The 12,465-nt window shown below is 44.8% G+C and overlaps 1 protein-coding gene across 3 annotated transcripts in view; it reads left to right on the top strand.

Annotated features, from left to right (window-relative positions):
* The window catches only part of Cpne4 (copine 4), a 443,660-nt gene that overhangs the window by 16,096 nt on the left and 415,099 nt on the right, over positions 1 to 12,465 (top strand). Inside the window, exon 1 of one of the 3 annotated variants that reach the window (XM_051205859.1) lies at positions 4,826 to 5,089. The exons of the other annotated variants lie outside the window; for them this stretch is intronic. Coding sequence (XP_051061816.1) covers positions 5,067 to 5,089 — 23 coding nt within the window. The 5' untranslated portion in view covers positions 4,826 to 5,066. Of the gene's footprint in view, positions 1 to 4,825; positions 5,090 to 12,465 lie in introns of those variants that run through there. 3 annotated transcript variants of the gene reach the window in all.

Below are 12,465 nucleotides of genomic sequence, written 5' to 3'. Positions count from 1 at the left end.
GGGAAAAGGGAAGGTGGCAGCCATCTGATTATGATCTTTTTGACACCAAGCATCTGGATTGCTGGCTCCTGGGGCAGCTTTTAAGATGTCTATCCAGATGTTTTATGTCACAGGCACCATCCATCATGCAAATAAACAAACCCATGAAGAGTGATACTATGTGGCCGTCTCTCATTGTTAGTAGAAGCTGAAATTCAGCAGTTGAGCTCAGGTTGTTTGGGTCCTTTGGCTTAGCACTTGTGTGTACAGAAAATGCATTTCCAGAAAGGAGTGCTTGCAGGAGTACCTGAGCATGAGTGATCCTGCTGGCAAGTCACTCCTCCTTGTCATGTAACATCAAGCAGGAGTCTGTGATTTGTCCCATGAGGGCCATAGCCTTAGAACTCTTTGAACTGAGTTTCTCATGCTGATTGGAAGATGTGAGCTGCTTGTTCAGAATTCTAAAACTCAGGAATCAATAGACTCAGGTGAGCAATATACACCCTCTTTCAAAATAATGGACCCTCTCAGGTTTGCAGCTAGGTTGCCTGTGAGAGCCCCTTTCTCCTGCAGACACAAGCAGGGGAGACACGGAGTCCTGCTCCCTGTTCTACACTCTCCTGACCGAGTAGACATGCCTCCTGACCCTGCATGCCTCTTCTGCGTATGCAGAAGCCCAGAAATGAACCTGGAGCCTTCAGCAGCGATGAACAAGAGTCATTTCCCATGGAGATGGGGCAGTGAGAGAGAACTTGCATGGTACTGTGTGATAACATGAGAACACTGTTGTCCCTAAGCTGGGAGGAACAGAATGCCTGGCCGGGGAAGCTCAATGCTTAGCCATTCAGAGGGTACCATTTTTTATCTCTAGGCCTGATGGCCAAGTAACAATCCCTTTCGGATTCCCATTCATTTCCCAAGTCTTACATAAATTCCAACTTCTGGCTATGATATAAAATCTCTAAATGTTCTGGTCTGCATCTAAGAGACGTTTGAGTTGAAATAAGACTTGATCTAGGCAACTGCAGATCTGCTGTCCTCCAAAGTTGTTGTCAAGTGTGACCTGTTGAAACGCGGGCCAGCAAACTGTAGCCTGTGATTAAACTTAATTACGACTTTTTTTTTGGTAGAGATTTCATTTTTTTTCACTTGCAAATTAAGTTTCATAAGAATGTACGTATATCCATTCCTGTTCATCATTCCTTTCACTTGACAAGGGCAGAGCTGAAAAGCTGTGGTACGGATTGACCTACCTGTAGAGCCTGCACTTTAGAATTCTGTAGAAAAAGTCTATGGAGACCTGTACTTGGGGTATCACAATTTGGCCATCTCCAGAGAAGAAATATATACACTCTTCAAAATGTCCAAGGGAATATTATCCTTAAATAGATGATGGGTCAAATAGAGAAGTATCTGAATTTGGTTGCAATGCTTGTACACAGTAGGTGCTTGTGGTTTAGGTGACTGTCTGGGTCTAGATTAATGATTTGTGGTGCATGGTTTATGCTCCCACTTACCAAACCAAAGTATCTTATTTACTCTCTAATGGGCTTTTGTGCATGGGTTTTCTGCATAATCGTGAGAGAGGAGATAAACAGGAACATCCTTGGTGCCACCATGCCCTAGTGTGCCCAAGCAACAGCTACAGTCTCTCGAGTCACTAACAGTCAAACTCACTCAGCATCAGTTTGAATTATCAGATGAACACAAAAAAACCAGGAGCATCTGCTGTCATAGCATGTCACCTAGGGAGAGAGAAGGAAATTTGAGAATCGTCACAGTTCTGTCTGATGTTTGTTCTGAGCTTATCTATAGAGATGGGGTTGGACAGCATGCTTATATGGCCTGTATTCAGCAGTCCTCTGGGTTAACAGCCATTTGTAATCACATGCACGAAGTGACTAAGGTTCCTTTACTCGTGTCAAAATCACAGGTGGAAATACCATTCCCGTAGTTTCCACAAATTGCAGGGAGGATGACTGTTCTCCATCCATTGCTTGTTAAGAGAACAGTGAGGCAGAAGTGGTGGTGAGGATAGCCTGTGATGTGCTCCACCCTCCTTACGAAAATGAGGCTCATCATCCTGGGAGACAGGCTGGTGTTCCAGAGTGAACTCGGATAGCTGACTCCTAATTCAAAGAGTATGCTGTGCCCCCTTCAGGAACTAGAGTTCCCACTGCCCTCGCTCCTGAGGAGACAGCCGGGGCTTCCATCTGCTCAGCTCTACAGATTTGACCATGGAGTTATTTATTAATTCAGACATTTGGGAGACAGACACATTGGCTCAGCTGAGAGGGGGGGGGTAGAGCTCTGGCCTCAGCCTCTGTATCACACTGCAGGGCTGCAGGGTTTTCCTGGTAGGCACTCCAACCTCCTGAGCACCGGGTGCAGACAGAGCAGCTCAGCCTGCCTCCCATTTGTGGTAAGTGACTCACTCCCTGTGTGGGGAGGACGGCTGAGAACAGGCAGACTGAGGAGCCCTGGGCTGAGGCACAGAAGCCTGCTCCTGGGATCTTGGCTTGTGTCGGACCCTGGCCACTTTTTCCCATTTGGGAGAAGAAACATAGAGGGATGGAATTTTGATTCTTGGATTCTTAAGTTACAGTTTACAATTAGCTTACTTTAGAGAGCCATGGTAGTCATGGGGATACACTCAATGGTCCCAAGTTCCAATAGCCTTTCTCACATATATGCTAGAAACTGGCAGGTACAGACAGACATACAGGCAAAGTCGTGCTGCTTGAACAGACTTCCTGGTCTTTCCACTTGAGAGGCAGCCTTTTTAAAGGTTTTTTGTGTCTGAGGATTTTTTTATCTTATTAGATGAAGTGCTATCACTGATGAAGCAAGAGGCAGAGAGGCAAATTTTTGGTCCAGGATGAAAAGCCTAAGGTGTGTTTGCAAGATAGATAGCTCAGTACAGTTACATCCTTGTATCGAGGCAATTTTTTCTTAAGCCTGAGTTTCCCGTTGTTGCTTGCATCATTCCACTTTTCAAGGTATGAAGAGAAACTCAAAGCATCTAATTTTAAACCTTGTATATATCACACACACACACACACACACACACACACACACATGACACTTCATCTAGTTTACTTTTCAGATGGGTTATATCACAGGCAGATATGATTATTAGTTTGAATGACAATCTGGGTAGATTTGCCAAGGGATTTTTTATGACCTAAACAAGCTCTTACTTTGAATCAGAATTGTTTATATCTCTGCCCTCACACAGCTGTATGAATATGTCTGTTACTCACCATGAAGTACTGTAAAATTTTTCACTTGTGATCAAGGTAAAGCGTTGGTGGAGAAAGGTTTCTGTTATTTTGGAAGAGCTCGGATCATTTTTTTGTAGCCTGAGAATGAAGATGTTCATATTTGAGCTCATGCGGCTGACCTTGTTTGTCAGTGTTGATCCTAGCATCATGAACCTCCAAACCCTCCCTTGTTTCTTGTTTCACAGTGAAGTGTACAAAAAGAAAGGTAATAGAGGGGAATCTTTTCAAGATAAGACACGATTCATAAAGGCGACAGCCATGCCATATGTGAACAGTGATTAACAGAGTCTGCAAAACTACTTTTGAAAAATAAAGCGATAGGGCAGATTTTTCCATTGTTTTGGGTGTTGATACTTGTTCAAGTGCATCATCCTGGTTTTTCCAAGCTTCGTTTTCTTCTGCAACAATCGAATTAGTCTTCATGTGCCTGGAGGTGCTGCTGGTGCTTAAATATTTCAGACTCCTGGTTACCCTTCAGTTTTAAGAACCAGGACGATGAGGCAGTACATGAAAGCTGCAATCTCCTCTACATCTGTTGGGATGCTTGTAAGTGGGAATGTTTGCAGGGCTGGTCCACCTGGGAATGAGCTCTCTTAATTCTGAGAACCGTGAAGGTGTGGGGACCAAGTTAATGAAGACTCGCAAGTTTAAAAGGCTTTCCATAGCAGACAGTGGCTGTGGCTGTAGGGCTGCTGAGCACAGACAGGCAGGCAGGCTGATTTCTGAGATGAAGAGGGTATATTTTCAAATCGAGTTGTTATTTCAGCAAAAACAGTTTAATCCTAGAAAATGCTTTTAAAAATTAACAACAGCAACAGCAAAACAGTTGTGTTTGGCCAAGTCTCCATGCTCTGTTTTCTTTGCTTGGTTGAGAACCCTCTGACAACTTACTTTGCTCCCATGGAGGACACATAAGGGGAACTTTCAAATCTCTTTTGGGTCAGAAGCCCCTTGGAAAAGGTACTTAAAACATGACATGTGCATTTGTCCTCCCAAGTTTATGCCCAGTTGGAGGGGTATAAATATCTCCTTAAAGAAGAACACTGCCTACTTTTCCCCTTGAGGGCCCCCTCTTTATCAGTAAGTGTGTTCTCCATGAAAAAATGTTGTTTTAAACAAAAGTGTGCCAGAATTCCCTATGCTGTGACACTTGTCAGAGAGAAAAGGGGAACAGTAGAGCTCAGGACACTGTGGGAAGCCTGGGCTGGTTTTGCTTTTAAGTCATTACAAAGAGCTGTGCCTTTGTAAGTTTTGGGTACCTACCTGCCTTTATTGTCTTGGACATTCTTGTTTCTAGTCCCTGGGTCCTCATAGGTAGCTAGAGGAGGGATGCCTCAGTCTAGGGGACTTGGCAGGGAGGGAGCCATGGATTCATGCCAGTGACTATCCTCAAAGGCCCTTGCCCTTGCCTGCCCCACGGAGCCTCTGAGCCTGGATTCCCTGATGGGCTGAGCAGGAAGCCAGTGGACTGAGGACATCATGTGATTCCCTGGGACTAATAAGAGGAGAGGACCTCCCACCACAGCTCCTGGCGGAGGGCCAGTGGTGCCCTAGCTTTTGCCTATATAGCCTTCAGCGCTCTGTACCTTGGGTCATGAAACACAGCTTCCTAGGACTGACTCCTGAAGATCTGTGACAGCTCCATACTCAGGAGATAGGTCTTAGCCAGTGAAGCACCAAGCTAGTACTAGAAGTGGCTCACGCAACCTTCTGTAGGTGTACTGACAAGCTTGGAACTAGGTGCTGTGTGCCCTGTAAGGCACCAAGAGCTGTTGGGGAAATAGACAAAGAACAAAAATAAACATGGAGGACCCTGAAGCACAAGGGTAAGTCCCCTCTGCATGCTTTCCGCATGGCCTCGTCCTCCGTCCTTCGCTGTTCCCTTCTCCTCCCCTTCCTGTCTTTACCTCCATTTGCTTTTCTCCCTCCCATCCTTCTCTTCTTGCCTTCTTCCTATCCATCATTTGTTATAATCTTCTCTCTTTCTTCCCTCCCATCTACTCGCACCTCCTTTTTGCAATTCACACCATTACAGCTCTACCTTCTCTGTTGCCGAGGGGCCTCTTTTGACCCGTGTTAACCTCCAACCCCTTTTCCTGACTCATCTTCCTTAACCACACATCCTGATAGCATATACTGGGCGTCTACTGTGTACTGATGGCTCAGAAATAAGGTTGAAATGGTGACGGACTCTCCAGCGTTAAGGTTCAGTTCAGGGACGTTGGTACAGATATGTACAAAACAAAATAACCATTACAGTTATGTAATCTTGGAGAAACCATAGCCAGGGATGCAAGAAGGTTTGAGCAATCTTGTTAGATGAGTTTCAAGAATGGACTTTTTCATGAGGTGTGTGAATTTAACAGAGATTTCTAGACAATTAAAGTAAATTTAATTTTCACATATTATTAATATGCAGAGAAGAGACAAAACCCCGTCCTGGGAAGGAGTGGTTGTAGAAGAAAAATCCATGTTATTGTTGTTTATTTTTGTCACCCCCGCTTTCCATGGACATATGTTATCCTTCCTCTGGGCTCCTGTGGCTGGATAACTTCCCTTCACTCCTGAGCATGGCTGAACCTCTCCCCAAATGCCATTTCTTTTCAGCTGATGACAGACTCAAGGGATTAACCAGCCCATTCCAGACTCTAGTTGGATAGTGGAGTAGTCCACTTATATTATGATTGGAAAAATCTACTTCTATAGAAGGTAAAACTGAAGGGAAGGCATAACAGAATCCCTAGCTTGGGGGTAGAAATTCCAACCCATAATTCCTGTCAGATCTTCAGGTAGCCAAAGCTCTCAAAGCTGACATCTGACCAGTCAGAGACCCAGGGAGCCTGGAAGTCAAGATTTGGGTCAGAACTACTAATTTGACTAGTTCATGCCTGACATGGCACTGTATTTTTTTCCAGTGTTAGGACTCGAACCCAAGACCTCTTGCATGTTAGATGAGTGCAGTATCACCAAGCTATACCCTTTATCCCTTGTTTCTTCTTCATCGAAGCACTTTGGAATTGAAAAGCTTAAATTGCCTTGTCTTTTGCATTGCCTAATTCTGTAGGTCAGAAAAAGTCTCCAGTTTTACGTGTTTGCTGACATGTACATTTAATCTGCATTTGTGGTTTTCATGCTGGATGCGTAACTGAAACCAATTCAAATTATGTTCTGTCAACAACCCTAACTCATAGAAGGCTATCTTATTATTACTGTAACAGCTATACAGTAAGAGCAAGCCTGAAGATGAGACAGTATGCCATACTGTATGTGCGTCTGGGTCATCAGCGTACTGTTATACCCGAGAATGAGGCAATGCAGTGGGAAAGTCAGATTGACACCTCCAGATATAATTGTCAAATACATTTTTTTCCCGGGAAGAGACAGGTATGCAATGGGAACAGAGGGCACTGAAGTGCAAATCTCCTGCTATAGCGAAGACAGAACACTAAATAAGCATGCAACAAAAGTATGTGTACTGGGTAGCACCCTGTGCTGATGAGCCCGGGGCCCTAGCCCTGTGTCTGGCATCTCTTTCCATGGAAGTGCTTATGTGAAATCTAGCTGAGAAACTCATTGTGTTATCAGCCTCACCATGGAAGCTGATGATGCTCAGGTTATTCCCTCTGAGGCTGGCATTTCCCTGTGATTGTTCCATGTGATACTTAGATGGCTTAGCCTTATCGTTAGCGTTGCTTGGGAGATGGAGGGGAGTTGAGGTCTCTTCTGCTCATGACCTTTAGATTTTTGCCCTGAGGCAAAGGAAATAATCCCTTTATCAAATATTTGCTGGCTACTTAGAATATAAATGTTCTCACTGCTGTGTAACCATTGATTATTGAAAAGTTCACATCATCACACCACCTCCAATGTGTGTCCTGGCTGTGGGTATGTGTGTTTGCCAGGTTAGGAAAGATGCCTGTCAGTCTAGGAACAGTGTGTGATTTCCTAGAGGCAGTCTAAGCTTTGCTTCCTGAAGTGAGACCTGGTTGAAAAGGTGGCCTTGTAGAGGAAGGAAAGGTGATGGGATCTTTAATGATGAATTGTAACCCATCATGTATTGGGATGGGGCCATTAAATGACACTTCTCTCTATGTTATAAATAAGGGAAACAGAAGCCCAGGGAGGGGGACTATTTGGATTAATTTCATGTGGCAGAGTAAAGACAAGTTGAGTTGATGAGTTCCAGGCCAGTCCAGGCTATAGATGGAGACCCAGTTTCACAAAACAAACAAACAATAACAATAACAAAAATTAAACCAGGATCCAAGCATGGATCCTGAAATAAGTAAATTTAACATTTGTCCTCAATTATGAAGCTGTACTAGACAAAGAATGAAATGATAAATAAATTGACTTTTCTTCCCAATTTGATTAGAAGCTATTTAACAGAAATTTCAAGTAAACCTTTAAACTGTAGGATATATTTTTAAAGAGTACAAGAAATTTAATAAAATACATACATGATCAATTTAAATATATTCCTGGTTAATGTCTGACTTATTGCACAGTATATTATTGTAATCCCATGCAACACCTTCAGAGGTAATAAAAACAGTAAGAAAGCCAAACCTAGACAGCTAATCAAAACTATCAAATGACTATTTTGTGAAGGACAGAAACCAAATATGGGAAAAAAATCAAAATTATAATTTAGTTAGGTTTTCTACCCAACAGACTAAATAGTTTAAGAAAAAGATAAAAATGAAAAGAACCGCAGCCCATGAACACAGTCATAGCTCTAGCCCAGCCCAGTTTGGTTTGGCGTTAGGGAATCAAACCCCGACCTTGAAGGTTCTGGGAAAGTTCTCCACTCCCGAGCTGCCCCTGCCCCCAGAGTCTCTTTCTGCTTGTGATCAGCCACCCGCAGCTCTTACTGGAAACTCAGCAGCTCGATCTCTGTACTGCTCATAAACAAGGTCGTCAGAGAAGGGTTAAGAATCAAGAATGTGGAGGAGGATGGGACAGGCGCTGGGAACTCACTCATACTCTCACAGGGAGGGCTCTGAAAGGAGATTCATTTCTGTTCTCAACCCTTCAACAAGAGGTGACTGAAGAAAGGACTTCTCCCCGCTGTCTTCCTCCCCTCCTCTCCAGATGTCCTGAGCTGAAAATACTGTTTTGAAAAGACAGTGGATGTTCAGGAATGACTTGTTTTCTGTGAGTGGCTAATGCTTCCTGCACTCTGAGTTTATCAGACAGACACCAGCAATGTCATTTTGAGCAAACCCCTATCTACAGTGCAAGGTGGCTGTCTGCTGGCCTGAAGACCGGGACACTTGCACTCTGCACACAAGTGCCCTGTTCAGACATGTCTGCACTCACAGATTCTATATTGTCTGGGCCACTTTTTCCGTGGAGGCCCTATTGCTCTTGAAGCCCCAGGACAGATTATCTAGCCTTGTATAAACACTTGTCTTGATACTTAACAATTAGAAAGTTGATCCTAGAAAGAAGAGGAGGAAGTCTTTGTCAGGATAGTTTGGAGTGAGAAGACAATGAGGTTCTACAAGTAGGATCTGAAAAGATGAGACAAGAATATAAAGTGGCAGCCGGGCGTGGTGGCACATGCCTTTAATCCCAGCACTTGGGAGGCAGGAGTGAATGGATATCTGTGAGTTCAAGGCCAGCCTGGTCTAGAGAGAGTTCTGGGAAAGATAGGGCTGTTCCACAGAGAAGCTCTAGAGAAAGAGAGAGAGAGAGAGAGAGAGAGAGAGAGAGAGAGAGAGAGAGAGACTATAAGTGGCCTGTAGAAAACAGTAAGACTCCTGAGGAGAGCTCCTGGCACCTACGCTTTATGATGGAGAGCTGCTCTAATCCTAGTCGAATTTGTTCCTAATAATATGCCAAAGCTTTTTCATTACAAAAGCCACATAAAATAAAGTACTCCAGTGACAGGGAGCTGAATAGATTTCTTTCAAGCAAGGCTTTGTTCTCCCAGAACTGGGCCTGGCTGGCTTTTCACAGTGCCAGAACAAAGCCATCTTGTGGGATTTGACCTTGCATTTTTAAGCACCGATCATAAATCGTGAACTAGATGATTGGATTCCCCTGCCCCAGCAACCAGAATCTTTTTGCCACTTGGCAGGTGTTATGTTTTTTGGACAACCAGCACTGTGTAAAACGTCCCCAAGGAACCCATGGCCATGACAAGCTCTGTTGCATCACCCCCTCCATCACAAAAGAGGCCACAGAGGAGACTGTAAACAATGAAGGGTGAAACACAGGCTTTTGGACCAGCAAACCCATAGAAAGCATTGGGTGCTATTAATTTTCCATATGTGGCTAACATCTGTATTAAAATGTTGTTAGTGTGAGTTCAGACCCATGTCGTTTTTGTCATTTTAAGCAAACCTCAGGTTCAATGTGAACTGTCTCCTGTAGGCTCCTGTTGGGGCACCCGGCCACTTGGTAGTGCTTGGTTAGAAACTTCAGGAGGTGGAGCTTCTGTGAAGGAAGTGGGTCACTGGGCGTGGTCTGCAGATTTGGGAGCCCAGCTCCCAGTCCTATCCTTTTTCTTGATTCCTAGCTATAGATACAAGGTGATCAGATGCCTCCTGTGCCTGACACCACACCTTCCAGCCCCGACACAGTGCATCCCTTCCTAATTCATGATCCGAAATAAACCTGCCTTTAAGTTGCTTTTGCCAGTTATTTTTGTCACAGCGATGAGAAAAATACTAACACGATTTCTTAGGGCACAGGTGTCCTGTCTGCTCTCCTAGGTGTCTGGGACACTTAGACTCTACAGGTACTTTCCCTGGATCAGGGCTGCCCCAAGCAGGTGGATCAGCACTGCTGCCATGCTCACAGGAGCTCTCTGGGTTAGCAACCTTCCTTCGTTGTGGGCTTCTGTTAACCACAAGGGAAAATTCCAGCTAAATAGTTTCTAAGGCATCCTCTGGCTCTTTGATTTGGAGGCCTTCTGAGGCAGTGTGAGCAGTTCTCTTCAAGCTCTGTGGCGTTTCTAGGCCTGGGGTGCCTTTGATGCCAGCAGGGAAAAGCAGTTGGCCAGGAAGTCCCCGGGGATGGGAAAGGAGCTCTTGGGTTGCTTTGGAGGCTGGGGGTGTGGGGGTGGGACATGCATCAGACCACAGGAGAAGCGACTGCATCTGCACTGATTTTGCCCAGCTTTGGAGCAAAGGAGAGAGACCACAGCTCCTCTGGATCCACGTGCTAGAGCAGTGAGGATACAGTACTTACTGCGGTCTCCTCTGCCTCATTCAGACCACCACTGGGGTAGTGCTCAGCCTTTGTGATTTATACGTGGCCCTAGAGTGTGGTACTTAGATTAAGGAAAGGGACAAAAGTCATTAAAACAGGTCACTGAGGGCCATAAGTACACAGGGTTAGGGTTCCCTTGCGAGGGCCAAAGAACCCTCTATGAAGAGAGATAGCAGGTCTGAGCAGATTCAACCATTAGTTTCTTCTAATTACTTAAGGAGACTCTGTTTCTCTGGGGAAAAGTGTGTGTGTGTGTGTGTGTGTGTGTGTGTGTGTGTGTGTGTGTGTGTGTGTTGCATGTAGAGGGAAAGTATTTAGCACCCAGCACTCAGTTATTCTTACTAAATACAGACCTGGTGCTGAATACTTTACCATCTGTGCAATCTGAACTTCTTATCAGGTTAGGGTTGCATTTGCCAAGGGACAAACAGGCTCTCTGAAGTCGGCTTCCATGGCTGTCGAGGTTGGAGCATTCTACATCTAAAAGTCCAGCCCAGACTGGAGTGCTCTTGTCTCCTCCCATTGCACACTGCTGTGGGCCACTGCTGCGGCTGCAGGCTAGGAGAACTGTGCCCCACTTTTCATGGTAACATAGCTTGGGGTTTAGCACTCTGACGTGTCAGGTTCCAGGGCTGTTTGCTATTGAAGGCTTCCCTGGACATCACAGGATGTCCGGGACACCATCCCTGGTCTCTAACTTGTTTGGTGCCCGGAGCAGGCCCTTCTCCCCAAACACTGAAAACAGCGTCCAAAATCTTCAAACTTTTCCAAGTCTCAGCCTGGCTTTGACAAAAGGAGAATTGTTCACATGCTCACATGTACATCTGCTATCACAAGAAAGATGTGTGTGTATATACACATATATACAAAAACATACACACATATATATGATATATACACATATATGATATGTACATATATATACACACACACACACACACACACACACACACACACATATATATATATATAGTGTTTCATTTTGTTTTCCTTTATACCAAAATTCTGTTGCTAATGACTTAGGCCCCTTTCCCTGGCTGGCTAAGATCCTGGCGTGTGTCACTAGGAAGGCTTTGCCTTGCTGGCAGCCTCCCAGATCTCTCAAACACTTTCCCTTTGAAGTCTGGAACCTCCTAAGGAAGTATTAAGAGCCAGCCAACTATGAAAGTGGTGTGCTCTTCTCTGGGCTAAGTGCCTCTGCTCAGACGGTAAAATGCTTCAGTGGTATGAACATATTGCATGAACATGGCCTCTGAGAGCCATGCTGGGAGGTTAACAAGCATGGAGGATAGATAGGGAGACAGGTTGTGCTCTGCTCAGAAAGCTGACAGACTAGGACCTCCCCTTCCCTAAGAGGGCTGGGCTGGGCTTCCTTGGGTACTTGATTCTGTGCAGTTTATGCTTTGTGTGAAGCAGGGCTAGTGCCTTAGCACGGTCATGCATTGTTCCTTTAGTAAGGCCTGCTCCAGACCGTGACATCTGCCACAGAGAGACCTGGAGCATCCATGTGACTCAGCTCTTATCCGTATGTCTGAGTCCAGGCAGGGATCCACCTTCCATGAGGCACAAGGCTGTAAGCAGTTGGGCTGCAACCCATTGCTTTCTGTGCACACAGGCTCTTGACGGTGACATCCATCACTTGGACAACTCTAGGGAGACAATTAGCATACAGTATTGGTCGGAGATCAGCTGTAGAGGTTGCATAGTGTCCCAGTTTAATAATCCCAGGACAAACAAGGCTAGAAAAGGTCATTGGCATATTTTATCCAAAAAGCATATTGACTATGAGGTTTCACAATCATACCAAAAATGAGACATCTCCCTCCTGGGTGCCATCACCAAGGCTTGTTGATAATGGGTATTTTGAAATTAAATTTATTTTATCATTATTAATCTATTGTAAATGTGTATGGTGGTAGGATATATACACCATGGTGCTTGTGTGGAGGCCAGAACACACTTTTTCTTTCTTTTCACCTTT

This window comes from Phodopus roborovskii, unplaced genomic scaffold (assembly GCF_943737965.1).
Source record: "Phodopus roborovskii unplaced genomic scaffold, PHOROB, whole genome shotgun sequence".
Classification (NCBI taxonomy): domain Eukaryota; kingdom Metazoa; phylum Chordata; class Mammalia; order Rodentia; family Cricetidae; genus Phodopus; species Phodopus roborovskii.
This window is presented reverse-complemented; position numbering and strand designations above follow the sequence as displayed.